The 13,585-nt window shown below is 44.8% G+C and overlaps 2 protein-coding genes across 2 annotated transcripts; one reads left to right on the top strand and one right to left on the bottom strand.

Annotated features, from left to right (window-relative positions):
• The first annotated feature begins 2,621 nt into the window (after window positions 1-2,621).
• Window positions 2,622-3,285, top strand: LOC143423907 (immediate early response 3-interacting protein 1). Its single transcript, XM_076895549.1, has 3 exons — window positions 2,622-2,768; window positions 2,947-3,048; window positions 3,131-3,285. The coding sequence occupies exons 1-3, from the start codon at window positions 2,678-2,680 to the stop codon at window positions 3,184-3,186; spliced, it is 249 nt and encodes an 82-aa protein (XP_076751664.1). The 5' UTR covers window positions 2,622-2,677; the 3' UTR covers window positions 3,187-3,285.
• A 5,942-nt stretch (window positions 3,286-9,227) lies between these two features.
• LOC143424598 (uncharacterized) lies at window positions 9,228-10,800 on the bottom strand. Its single transcript, XM_076896749.1, has 2 exons — window positions 10,317-10,800; window positions 9,228-9,808 (listed from the first exon to the last, which is right to left on the bottom strand). Exons 1-2 carry the CDS (start codon window positions 10,332-10,334, stop codon window positions 9,308-9,310), a joined length of 519 nt encoding a protein of 172 aa, XP_076752864.1. The 5' UTR covers window positions 10,335-10,800; the 3' UTR covers window positions 9,228-9,307.
• Between the last annotated feature and the right edge of the window lie 2,785 nt (window positions 10,801-13,585).

The following is a 13,585-nucleotide window of genomic DNA, read 5'->3' as shown; positions in this document are numbered from 1 at the left end:
ATTCGGCCAGTAAGGCCTTAACGACAGCGATTTTACATAAAATTACGAGATAAGTCAAGAATCATTAGAAAACTTGGCGGTATCCATGACACGTTGCATTAGATACGTATCTTTTATCTCAAGGTTTGACCGACATAGATAGGCGCCGCTCCAAATTTGAATCGGTTGCTATGGCGGCTTTTACAAGTATATTTATTTTCGTCGACTATTTCGAGTCGCTGCCTCGACTTTGTAGCAACGAAATTAATCAAATCGGCTATATACCTCGGTAATGCTTGGAACGATGACAAGATAGAGCGTCGTTCATAACAGCCCAATTAAATTCGCCTGCGGTTTCGACGGGCCGCTATCAGCGCGTTCCCCTTGCCTCGTGCAATTATTTAACGTTACGCATCGTAAATTACTACCACAACATGTCACGTAACTCTCTTAATCGTAGGGCTTTAAACAGTTACCACTGTTCCCTCCAATGATCGAACGCCATCTGTGTGCAACCATTAACTGCGTATGTTACGCGATTTCCGACGAATCGAAAACAAATTTTGCAGCAATAACAAATGACGATTGTTTACAATCGAGAAACTGCAAGCTTCTTTTCTATTTACGGGACCGTTGAAACGATATTTGTCCTGATTAGTATCGCGTGGCGGGATCATGCATAAATCGTTCATCTCTTTTTTTCTCTCTCTTGGCTTGTTAACCGAGCAAAGTCCACGTTTGTTTCTTCTATTTCTTCGATACCATTTAACAGGCACGAGCCGCGTCTATATAGATACGCGTACAATCGTTAACTTTGGTCTATAGAACATTATTTCGTTACATATTGACATGTCAAGTATCATCGCGATTAAAAAAAATTCTACGCTCATTGACGTACAGTCGAATCGTGCCATTTCTTGGAACTCTCCCTCCCTCGCTCTGTCTATTTATAATTTTAATACAGCCCTGTGCCATCGATCGAATAATACATAACGTTTATAATGATAAAATTATAACGTTATTGAGCAATGCGTTGCATAATATTAAGAAGTAAACGAACGACACGTGTATCCCATTCGTAATTCGAAACGAAAGCCGCTGTTAAGGAAATTATGTCTTGGATGCGGCTAATTGTCTCGTTTCACGCATATCGTGATTCCGTGAAGGATAATGAGTCACGAACTTGAATCGGTCGAAGAGTCGGATCGCCGAGGAAGCATTGTTTATTGGCACGATTTTCCTATTGGCACATCAGACGCGTGGATACGCGTAGGAAAGTCGCAATCGTAGTTTTGCTTTTCCTTCGAAACAGACAATTACCGTCCTCGCGTTGGGAACTTTTCTGAGACCTAAGACAATGTGGTATTTCCCGAAGGTGCACGAGTGTGACCTTTCGGGACACGCGTGGGTGAATCACGCATGCCTCCCACCGAAACTGGCATCGTTGGTGTTGCAATTTTTTCCTGCAGTAATTCCGCTCTAGTTCGACTCGTAACAATTTCTGCTGAGTCCTCTTGCATTCCCCGAGTGTATCGCAATCGTTCGCGCACGAGGAAGCGTTCTGCATACGTCAAGAATTTTATGATAGACGTAACAAATGGAAGATTTCAAGTTTTCTTTACCTACGTAGAGAGATATCGGTAGCTGGCTGGATCCATGGAAAGATAAGAAGAGAAACATCGAATTTCCTTTCACGTGATAAATGTGTGGCATGCACGCTGCGTGATAAAATGATAATAGAGGTCATGAACGATCGGGGGTAACGCAAAATGAACTCTACGTTCAATAACTGAGCCGGCATGAACCGTTAGGTTACTCAATTGAGAAGAGAGCACCGAATCATCTAGAAAAACGGTCGTATTCCGGTTTAGAGGGTCCTCGTTCCAAAAGCGGTAGTGCCAAGAAGGTGCACTTTGTCGTTCAATTGCTATAAATAGAATAATGCCTCTAACAATTCACTGTACTAACGTGCTGACAATCTACTTGTAAAGTTATCTGATTCCTTTGAGGAACACGCTTCAAAGCGTTTACTGTCTATGAATTCTGCAAATTATGCTCTTTCGAGAAGCGTTTGGAAAGAGTAGTTACTAGAATTAACGTTAACTCTCTTCTCTAATCTAGAATTCTTTAGACAGCACAAATGGGCTTAATCTGAATCAATAGGTGGAGTAATTGATTGTATTCACTTATACGTCCATTCAGTCGCAACATTGTGAAATTCTTACTCGAATTTCCCAGGTAATACGGTTCTTTTAAATCGTATAGTTTCCAGCGCAACACAGGAGATGGCACGACGTTAGTAAATCGATACGAATTGCAAAGTTGAAGCATAGACGAATTATAAAATAGATATATTGCACGGTGTATTTTTGTGGGGTGTATGTGATTTTTTCTATGTCACGACATTACCAACCGAGTACAGAAACAGATCATAGCGCCGGCTATGAGAATCTTGATGTAAAATACGAAACCACCGACCAGATATCCAGATAGATCACTCGTCTTATTGAAATTCGTGTTCCTCGTTCAGAATTATCTAAACTTTCAGTTCGCACGGTCGGTAATTCAATCCGTATGACTCCAAGTTCCAATTAGGTGAGGAGTCTATTCTATTTCTTGTCTGTGGTTGTCGTATGTTAAGCGATGTGGCGCTGCGTGTATAGTAATTGACATTTTCAATTCATTCCATTGATATAACATGGCGTTTACTTTGTGGACAATTTTTGAGGCGACCGTATTGTGTTTGAATGCGGTGTGCGTTTTGAATGAAGAGAGGTTTCTTGCCAAAGGTATATATTTTTACGATAACACTAATTTCTGTCTATCGCGTCCATTTATGTTCAACTTCGTCCGGCAACTGTCGAGCAACACGATTTTGTGGTTATGATACGCTCTTTGTATTTACATTCGATTGTATGCAAATTTACGTGGACTGTTCGTTAAATTTTTTCAAATATTTCATTACAGTCGGTTGGGCGTCGTGGCAAAATGTTCAAGGCTTTGGTGAACCCCCCTCTGTGAAATCGCAGATGTTGAATCTTATCAAATCGATACGAACAGTGATGCGTGGTAATTATTACGGAGATTATCGTCATAAGTTATTACAGTAAGTACAGGAATATTGAAACGTGTAATATATTGTCTGTTGCAGTTCCATTGATATTTCTGAACATTGTTACAATTTTTGTGAAAATGATACTTGGATGATGGGAGAGACTGAATTGTGTAAATAAGAGGACAATGTGGAAAGCCAGGAGTGATGTAAATAAGTGAAGAATTAAATTCCTTAATTTTGGTCTTTTTTTTTATGAATCAAAGTCTTTTCTTTATTATGGACTCTCGTGTATTTTTATACTGTAAGTAGCTGTAAGAGAGAATTAGCAATATTTTTTACAAATGGATGTTTCTTATTAAACTGATGACTCTCTATTTATAAGATATTGCTAGTTGTACATCATTTTTCACTACAATCATTAATCATAAAAGGAAATAATTCAACAACGTCTCAATGAACTTTTATCATATCAAAAATCTTATTCGCATACTAAAAGAGTCATATAAGAAGAATAGTACTCATCAGACGTACAAAATTTTATTTAAAAAATCTAAATAATAAACTAACTTTTTATTATATCAACGTACATGCGTTCATATATTTATATGTTTGTATAAATTTTGCTCACTTTTCTAACTCATTTCTTTCTATGTGTTCCCAACAGTTCCTGTCCCACACACATTAATCATTTGCATCCTCCATCCCACCATTTTGAAATGAAACCAAACCAGCCATCAAGTTTCATGCAGACACCATAAAAACAAATCCATCACACAACTTCGATGCACAACTGTAAGTCGCATAGTTTCATTTATTCAATTATTTTATTATTCCCGAGATACGTAGTTACGGAATCGTACATATATTCATTCATATAAACATTCGTGTCGATTCGCTTTTAATTGTCACTTATGCAAGTTGTCCACTAGAATTTCTTTTCCACGATTAGCCAATTAACACTTCATCATTGAACACGCGGAGAAATTCAGTTGGGGACACGCGAGGCGGTCGCGAACTTCCGGTACAGGACTTTTCTTTTCGTTAATGGTCTTAGAATGTTCTCTCTCGCGCGCGTAATTTGAATCGTAAATCAAACGACGAACAGACTGCAAATTATCTTCGACGCGGTGGAAGGTACAAGTAGTCGGCAAAGAAGCTTTAGGCCTATTCGTCTTCGTGTGTTTACGAACGACGTAATGGCGCGCGCGGGAAACTAATGATTTTCCCGAAACTTTCTCCCCTACTTTGCTTTCTCAGGGTAGAAGTATATACCTCCGTGCAATCAATGAACAAGTGTTAAGCTGACTCTACCTTCTATTTTGTATTACGACAACTCAATTTCAAACTTATTTTACACACTTCGCGAACTCTATAAAAATGAACACCAACATTTTTGTTTTCTAATTCAAACAATCATTAATTAGATACATATTACTTCAAAGATCACATTAACTCCATCGAGGCGTAACTTAAAACGCCTCTATATTTATAACGTTTAAAATAAGCTCACTAGATAGACAAAATCTTTACCGAAATACAAATTTGTTTGCGTCCGCTTATTCTATATTTGAAACGGTAAACAGAGTATTACGCGCGTCTTAGTTTCAACCGTTTCGTCTAATTTTTACCGTCGATTAATCTCAGATGCATTTGCGGTCGATCCGAACGGAAATCGTGAGGCAATATAACGAATCGGTCGTTTCTGACCGATCTCCTTCACCGCGATGCTCGCAAAGGTGGCACACGCGCTTGTGCAACGAGCTCGTCCGATTTCCACAATTTCTGAGCACGTACGGACCCCTTAAAATTGCTCCGCTTTTTTTCCTGTTGATGCCTGCTGGATGGTTGCAAGCGCAGCCTGCATTCCCCGCACTCTTTCGCGTAATACTTATCGAGTTACATAAGTGATCCTCGCTGGAAAGTCCGTCTTTCCCTCTTTTTCTCATTTTTTCTCGGGACGAACGAGGCTGTTCGATTCGTCGTTATTAGTTACGCAGATCTCCGTGGTACGTCGATGTTATTTTTCACAGAGCACAATCATCTTACATAACGATCTCAAATTGACTATTAAACAAGTCAGATTACGGCTATCATTTTTGACTAATCTCCTCGAAGCTTAGAATCGGTCTTTAACGTGAGACCCTCGCTGAATTACTGGTCTGACGTGTTTTCTAACAGGATGGAAATACTTATCGAAATTGATAACTGACGTTCAAATTTTCTTCGGACATTTATTAGGATTAAACAAGTGCTCCTGATACGTTTGAAGGGAGGTGTACATGTACATATGCGTATGTAGGATACCAGAAGTAATTACAACCATCAGACGTATAATTTGAGAGAGGAGGAAATATGGAAATATCTGACGAGCGAGCTTCTCGTGCACGTTTTTCGTCTTTTTCGCCGAAATCTACGATAGGATGCCGTGAAACTCGGCTGTCGCGGACGGTTACACCAACCTCGCAGTACCGTAATTAAAGCTGGCGGAAGACGTCGATATAATTGCCAGCGCTAGTAATTGTTAGCGGGTCCCATAATTGTTGGAGGAGGATCGCGCGCGGGTTTAACCAGTTCGTTAAAAAACGGATCCGTAGGCGCGTTAACGAAGACCGTCACCCGTACGTTGGGCAACTGGCACCAGCTCAAAAGCTTCTGCCGCGGAAACGGGACTAGGCGAAAGTAAAGCAACCGAGAGGCAGGACCATTGTAAACGAGCACGTTTTACGAGCCGGCTGCTCGACAAATCCTCTTCCCATAATTGGCCGAGCGGATCGCATTGTGCGTCACCGTGCCCGCGTTTTTCTCTCCTTTCACACGCTGATCGGTCGTCCGATTGCGTGTTCTCCGTGGAAAAAGTCGGCTAAAGGTTTGGGTACAGAAATTAATTGAAGGAACTTTCAATTCCCCGAAGAGCACTAAGAATTTTCAAACGCGTAATTATACGCGTGGAGAATGATTGCTTTTAATGAATTTTCTGACGAGTTTTTCTTTGTGGATTTGTTCGAACATGAGATCATCGAAAAGTTGGACGACGGCGTAAAGATTGCGCGTGGGCGCGACGATGCCGTGTTCGAAGTAAAGATCCTTGGAAGAAGAAATTCTACTCCGCAATTTAATTCGTTCGAATTGGAGCACGGGTCTCGTTGCATGCGTGTCGTTCCGTCTTTCGCACGGCTTCTGCCTGGCAGGCACGTTTATGGATTATGTACGGCTCTTACAAAATTCCACAGAGAGTCTCACAGTTCCTCTTCTTCTCTCCTTTCCCCTTTCTCGACCTCGCCATCCTTGCTGGCTAAGAAACGCAGCACTTTCCCCGCTGGACGGTCGTACATACGTAAGTCCTTTCAGTGTGGCCGAATCGTTGATATTTCGATTTTCTCGCTGTTCGAAGAAGCAACACTTTCTCGACTTCAATTATTCCGATATACATTCTGGGACACGCGAGATGCATTTCGTATAAAAAAAATCTTGACGGGGTACTATTTAATGTCGCCTCGATAATTTCGCGTGTACACGTGTGGATCATGTGTGCGTGCGAGACGCATCCCGAGGGGAAACAGATGATGAGCATAAAAGATGGTGGTTCAGCGGCGCGTGACAATGTTGTTTGTTAGCGTCTCAGCCGCGACACAGAACAAGAGGCATCATAGAAGTTGCCCCAAAGCCTGTTCACGCAATATCCCCTTCTTCATCTTTTCTTTTAACACTTTCCGCTCTCTTCTTATTAATTTTGCATTGTTCGCAATGTCGTTCCCATTTTCAACGATCAAAGATCTTTCCGCGACTTGTAACGCGTTGCGCGCACCGTTACGCAACGGTCGCTTAAACTAAACGCGACAAACTCATACGGAATGCAGGGAAACTTAATGATTTCATTTAACTACAGCGTGGCGTCCGCGACTTGTTCTTCGCCAGGGCGCGCTTAATTGCGCCAGACACGCATTGTGTACGCGTCGTCGATTACTCAATTCCGACTCTCGTTGCTCAGTTTTTAATTACTCGGCTAGCAGGAACGACATTGGTCAACAATCGTTTACGATCTAAGCTAGTAAGAGTCTGCTGATTTAATTACAGTCTTATCCGACAATCAGATGAGCGTATCGCGACGGATCGATTTGTCACCTTTCATCGAACGTTACGGACCCCATGGAACAAGTTTGCCGCTGACAGAGGGGAACGAAATTCTCGCGCAACAGCATTAATAAATCCGTTACGTGCATCGATTGCGTAAACATCGAAATCTAAGCATTCATTGGGACTTAACGCGATGTATTGCGCGGCTCGTTACTCACCGCGTAAACGTAGCGATTATTTAAACACGTTTATGGATTACACGAGCCGCGAGCTCGGAAAGTTTCCTGTACATTATTCGATCGTCTCGAGTGGAACGAACGTATAAATCTTTATTAACTGTCTTCGTCCTCATGGGAATGGCTCGTTGATTATTCCCTGCTCGAAATCACGACAGTGGGTCGTGACTGAAGATCGGGAGTACGTAACACGATCGAAGAAGCCGCGGCCGTTCGTTGCGAGTATATAGAATAGCCAGTTGAAATCACTTTCGAATCCCTGACCGGTGGTCAGACGTTACCGGGCCCCGCTTTGCGAGCATCTGTTAAACGCTGCTCGTGAGAATTTACGTCACGTCGCGGAGAAGCTCTGCTGGGCCCCTCGGGGCCTGCGGGAATGGGTCGCGTCGTTGGCTCCGATCGGTGCAGTGAAAGGAGAAAGGCGTCTGCCGGACGAAAAGAAGCAAAAAATTGGTCGTCTTTAGAGGAGGAAGAAGTGGAAAAAAAGTTGGTAGGACGTGGGGAGGGGTACGCGCGTTTCAGCGAGCGAGCAGCCCTCGGGGGGTCACGAATGGACTGGGAACCTGGTGTAGAGGCCGAGGGGAAGCGTGATTTAAAAAGTGGCAAAAATCGCCGAGGAAAAGAGAAATTACGGAGGCGCAGAGAAGAAGCGAGCTGCGTAGCCGTACGTTAGAGAGAAGGCACATTGTAATTGAGCACAGGCGGCTGTTTCAACGGTGGCGACGTTTTTTTTTTTTATTTTTCCTACAAAAAAGCCTTTATACAAATGTAAAAAAATGCGTGGTTAAGGAGTAGCGTTTTAAGACATATAAAAAATAGTGTGTATCTGTGTGTCTTGCTGTATATGTCTCCGCGTCCAGCGCCTGCTCCGTTCCACGAGATGATTTTCGTTTTTCTGTACTTTTCGTTGTAAACTCTGTTTCTTTTATGATTCGTATCTCTTCGATATCCCTTGAAATGACTGCTTTAGGCCAGATTCGGTATTGCACGCGCTCCTGTTCCTCCTCGTACTGGCAGAACGACGCAGCGGACGCTGTGGGAAGCTTGTGTAAATTGTATTTACAAGGCGCCTCAAAGGCGCCGATCACGACTTCGACTTCGGCTCTGGCTCCACGGCTATGCCATCTTGAAGTCTCAACGAATGTTTACGATAACGTGTCGAATCTCCTTTGAGATCCTTTTTCGATAGAGGTTCGTTTCATTTTTCGGCTCGTTTCTTGTGTTTTTTTGTTTTCTTCTTATCACTTGTTACGTTGGACCCCTCATGGATCCGACCGCGACGACGATGATTTTGGTACGACAGAAAACGACACCCCGCCAACGCCTCGGATCGTTAAGCCTTTGGCCTGACGTTTGAACGTTCAAGTTCACTCCTTGAGCCGTGACCCGTTGAAGCGACGACCTTTTATTCCTCAACGAGTCAGCGGCCCGGAGCCGCTTTGTTATCTTCTGGTACGTACGCCCGCGATTCCATCGAGGATCGTGGCTCGTTGAAGCGACGACGATTTGATTTCAACGAAACAGGAGCCTTTGGAATCCTTGCCCGCTGTTACCTTGTACGTACACCCCTGTGTTACATCTTTGTATTTTTCCCCTGAGAATCCGGAATTGTCGTGCGACCTTCGTGTCATCAAGGGAGGCCATTTCTGTTTAGTCTTCAAGTGTTAGAGTACTCTTAACGATCCTTCGTGCGACAACCTTCCGAGCGGATTGAAACCGAGAAGTCGTTATTCCGTTTCACTTGGAATAACTTCCCCTGGCGAGTTGGAAATCTGGTCTTTCATCATTTTGAGTTCTATTATCGGTTTACTCTGGTCTCGAGGATAGGAATCTCAGCTCGAAAGACAGTCGCGGTGGTCGACTGGTGTCTCCACTCGCTCTCTCTCTCTTTCTCTCTCTCTCACGTTCTCTCTCTCACTCTCTCATCATCCAATCTGTATATTTTTGAAGTCTGACGACCGTTTTAGTACGGTGCACCGTAGCTACCGCTTGGTCTGCTTGGTACTCCGTAGCTTCCGCTTGGCCCGCTTGGATAACCACCTGGCCCGTGGGTCACTTGGTTGAATTGTGCCACCTGGATAGCCTGCCTGATTCCTTCGAGATCGATGCCTACCACGCGGGTCTGGTAAGACGGTACACCGTAAGCCGAGCTCGGTACACCGTACTGGGTGGATGGGGCGCCATAGCTCGAGCTAGGGGCGTAACCACCACCTCCGAATCCACCTGTCTGTTGGGCTTGCAGCTCTTCCTTCAGCAGAATCTGACGGATCTGTTCGAGCAGCGCGCCATCGACGGACGCTCCCTCGCTTGTCTGGTAGCCGGTGGATACTTGGGTGTATCCACCACCACCGCCGAGCGAGATACCGCCGAGGGAGTAGCCTCCTCCGGATGGTCTGCTGTAGCTGTAGCCGGAAGAGATTGGTGGTTCGGCTAGGGCGAACCCTGCTAGACCGACTATCATACACTGGACAAAGAAAAAAATAACAAATTCGTTAACTCTACTGTTACTAACCGTGGAACGCGTAGAAAAGCGGGAAAGCGTGGCTCGAAGAAGGATGACCCGAAATCGATACGATCGCTCAAGCGTGGTCGAAGCTAAAGAGAAGACAGGATCGAGAGCGAAAGCGACGGCGCGAGTTGTCGTTCAGGGGGGAAATGCGAGAGGTATACGCGGTAAAATAAAGCGAACCGATGAACGGATAGGTAAAATATAATCCAAACGTGGTTTAATTGACTATCCGGCTGGAAAATCAATGGAGGCGCACGGTTAGCAGAAATTGAGGACACTGGTCACTTTTGAAATATCCTGTACGTTCTCACTTTTCGAAAATACCTCTATACACTTGTCCATACGTACGCAACACATACACACACACACACACACTCTCTCTCTCTCTCTCTCTCCCTCTTTCTCCCAAATCTTTCTCCCTGACTCAGTCAGGATAATCTTTGAAATAATTGAGCGTGCTTACCGCGATCAGAGGATTCATGTCGGCTTCTGCGATGCCGCTCTGTTCTGTGACTCTGTGCAAGGTAGACCAGGGTCCTTTATACCCCACGAGAAGCAGGGGGATATCTTGGGGCCCCCACGAAGAAGAAGAGACGGGGGCCTCTCGAGTGAGAGTAATTCAGCTTGTGAGACGATTCTCTCCTCCCCTCCCTTGCCTCGTCGATCCTCTGTCCTTTCAATTGTGTTCGTTTCTCCCTTCCTCCGCCGGACGATACACCCAGATCGTCCTCCTCTCTCGTCAAGGATCCCACCGACCCTCTGCTCGGACGAATAGCCGAATTTGGACGATCCGCCGTTGCGAAACGGCCCTTTCCTCGTATCGGAACGGCCGGCGGGTCCCCCGAGCTGCGTCCTAGACCTAGACTCGAGGCGGCACACACTCGATGCGAGGAGTCCTCGGACGATTTCACAAATCAACAGTCTTTCAGCTAGGGACGATCGCGAGGCGATCCAACGATCTTGGCCTAGGGTGTCTTCTAATTACATGGCGCAACATGTTTTCCAAAAATATGACGCGCAGTCCGCTATTAGATATCGTACCGTGCCTCGCTTTCCTCTTCCCCTTCTTTTATGTAAAATTGGTTACGAAAAGATCGTTTGAGAGAACGTACGAAGTTCCGCCTCGATACATCGATCGATTCGTATGTTGCTTATTAAGTACGAGGTTTTTAAAATTTCTGCCATTTATATTCCATCGACGTTTTCGCGAGAGACACGTAGACCCATCCATCTAACGCCGTAAGTAGACCACGAGGACGATGATCTTTCCTTACTTCCTTATTTAATTTCGATTTATTTCGGGCTAATTTTCTCAATGATTTTATAGTCTCGCGTTGGAAAATCGGTTCGCGTCTAAGTATATGCCTGAGCAAATTTCACCCAAGCATCGCGTTCAATAATACGACCGATCGGTTCGTACTCCGAACGGATATCTCGTAACCATTTTCCGCGTGTTCCCGTCGAACCCGTTTAGTTTTTAGAGCGCAGGAAATAGTGATATATTTCATTTTCGTGTGAAACCTATTAAACGCATCCATCGTTTTACCTTTCGAACAGACGAAAAACCAGATCGCGATGATATTCTCCGACTGATCCAGCCACCATTCGTCTAAGCCCTCTCTGATTCAATCAAACACCGCTAATCATACCTGTGAACCATCTTCCTTCAATAGAAGACTTCATTAAACATCCTGCACAGTTCTCCTTGCCTGTTTTACGTAACCGTGTTACGTATTTCAGGATTGAACAAAAACTGTTACAGGCACGCAGGTACCGCGAGCTGCCTAAAGTCTCACCCGTTAGATCGCGAGATTCCTGATCTCCAGGGGGAGAGTATCAGGAAGAAAAGTATCATCTAGCTTCCTTGCGTTTCGAGCGTAATCATCCTCGACTCTGGTAACAGTGTATTCATATTGCGCGCGGTCAGGTGTACCTTCGCACACACGTTCACGCATGGAACGCAACAGATACGTACACGGAGGGGACTGAGAGCAGAGAAATATCAGATGATATCGAACGGTGTCCAGCTCTGGTCCACGAAGCGGCGATCACGTGTACGAACGACGAAACGAGAGGGAAAACGCTTTCTTCGGTGTGGAATTAAATTTATTCGGCTCGTGAACTCTTGACCCACTTCTGAAAACGGTTGGATCCCGTCATTCTTCGTCTCGTTCATCCAATTGCTGGCCAGATTCACGAGTTACTCGCGGTCCATCGTTCCCGCGAAGCTTCTCTGCGATGTTCGCCAGGCGAACGCCTCGGTCCCAGCTGGTGTAGATCGCTCGGTTGACGGAAAACCGGGAAGCAAGGTGCATTTAGGAAGTCGTATATCGATTATCGATGAAGGAAACGGGAAATTAGCGGTTCTTGTGCTTCGATGGATACACCGTCTCGCTTCCGTCGATTTTTAATCCGCGGCGAGAGAGAACCGTGAAAAAGTTTCAGTGATCCACGCAGCTCGATCGCTGCAACGGTGACGTAACTAAAATATTATGATTGCACCGGGAAAACGGTGCGAATTTATTTTAATGTGAAATAAGGTATTGACATTGGAACGGAGCCGATATAATATCGCCATCGAATACCACGAATTCTCACGAAACCGGTCTCTCTGCACCCATAACTCGAAAACGAGAAATTTGAAGTTCCACTATCGCCGTGGCACACGAAGGACATGTATGTAAACGCTTTGCATATTGTTTCGCCAGGAAAGAGGGTAAAATATTTTAGAACGACCGCTAGTTTCGCCCGGGGATTCATTTCGGTGCCGCTTCGCTCCTCGGGTGAAAGTGATTTTTATTCAGTTCACTTTTGACCCACATTTTTTTTTTACTTTTTCCTTGATCAAATATTCTGTAATGCTACCGCTCATAATTGCATCTTCACGAACCGCATGTTCACGCAACGATGTATACATATGTATATATCGTAGCGAATAGATACACCGATATATCGAACCGTGTGAAAACGCCAGCAGCGAGTTTGCCCTTACTCGATTCAGTAGCGCGGACGCGCTTGACAATGGCCGCCCTTAAACGACTCTATTCCACCGCCGTCATATTTCACTGAACGACCACGCATTTGTGGGGCCAGTAGAATCGGAATCATTGTTCGCGTTTGTATATACGTTAAATCCTCAGGACCATTACTGACGCGAGCAGCTCCCTGTAATGTATGGTCTACGGTGGCACTGTTTGTCGTGTGACAATTTATCGCGGCACGTTTAAACGAATTGAACGGGAGAAAGCTAAAGCTGCGGAGGTGGGGTTGGATCCGGTCCTTTGCATCGGGTTATAAAGTTACACGGGCCAAGGTGCCCGCATCTTGTTATCCTTCACCCAGCTTGCAAGGTTTCTCAAATTGTATTCCGTGGTTCGCAGCTATATACCTCTGTGCGCGAGTTATTATCAATTACGAGATCGAGGCATGAAATTGCCGAAATATTTTTTAATCGCCGCGCACACTTTGTCGGCGATGTAAAATGGAGGAAGGGAAATGTGATGGGGCTTCGACCCACTTCGCGACGAAAGAGGCAAGAAGATATTCGTGTAACCGTTCTCCGTGTTCGAGCGGGAAGAACGTATCGGAGATTAAGCGTGGATTAATCTTTGGACAGGAAAATGCCGATTTCCTTGTTAGCTAACGCGATCCATCGTGGCTCGTCGATCCCGATGACTTGTAACGTATATTCTCGAGCCCTCGAGTCACGGCTCGGTGTGTACTGCATCCGAG

Source organism: Xylocopa sonorina, chromosome 1 (assembly GCF_050948175.1).
Source record: "Xylocopa sonorina isolate GNS202 chromosome 1, iyXylSono1_principal, whole genome shotgun sequence".
In the NCBI taxonomy this organism is placed as follows: domain Eukaryota; kingdom Metazoa; phylum Arthropoda; class Insecta; order Hymenoptera; family Apidae; genus Xylocopa; species Xylocopa sonorina.
This window is presented reverse-complemented; position numbering and strand designations above follow the sequence as displayed.

Excerpts from the sequence above, each read along its gene's own strand:
- LOC143423907 (XM_076895549.1), top strand. The coding sequence starts at position 2,678 with ATGGCGTTTACTTTGTGGACAATTTTTGAGGCGACCGTATTGTGTTTG. Across the intron at positions 2,769-2,946 it reads AGAGAGGTTTCTTGCCAAAG|TCGGTTGGGCGTCGTGGCAA; the intron begins GTATATATTTTT and ends ATTTCATTACAG. Across the intron at positions 3,049-3,130 it reads GATACGAACAGTGATGCGTG|TTCCATTGATATTTCTGAAC; the intron begins GTAATTATTACG and ends TGTCTGTTGCAG.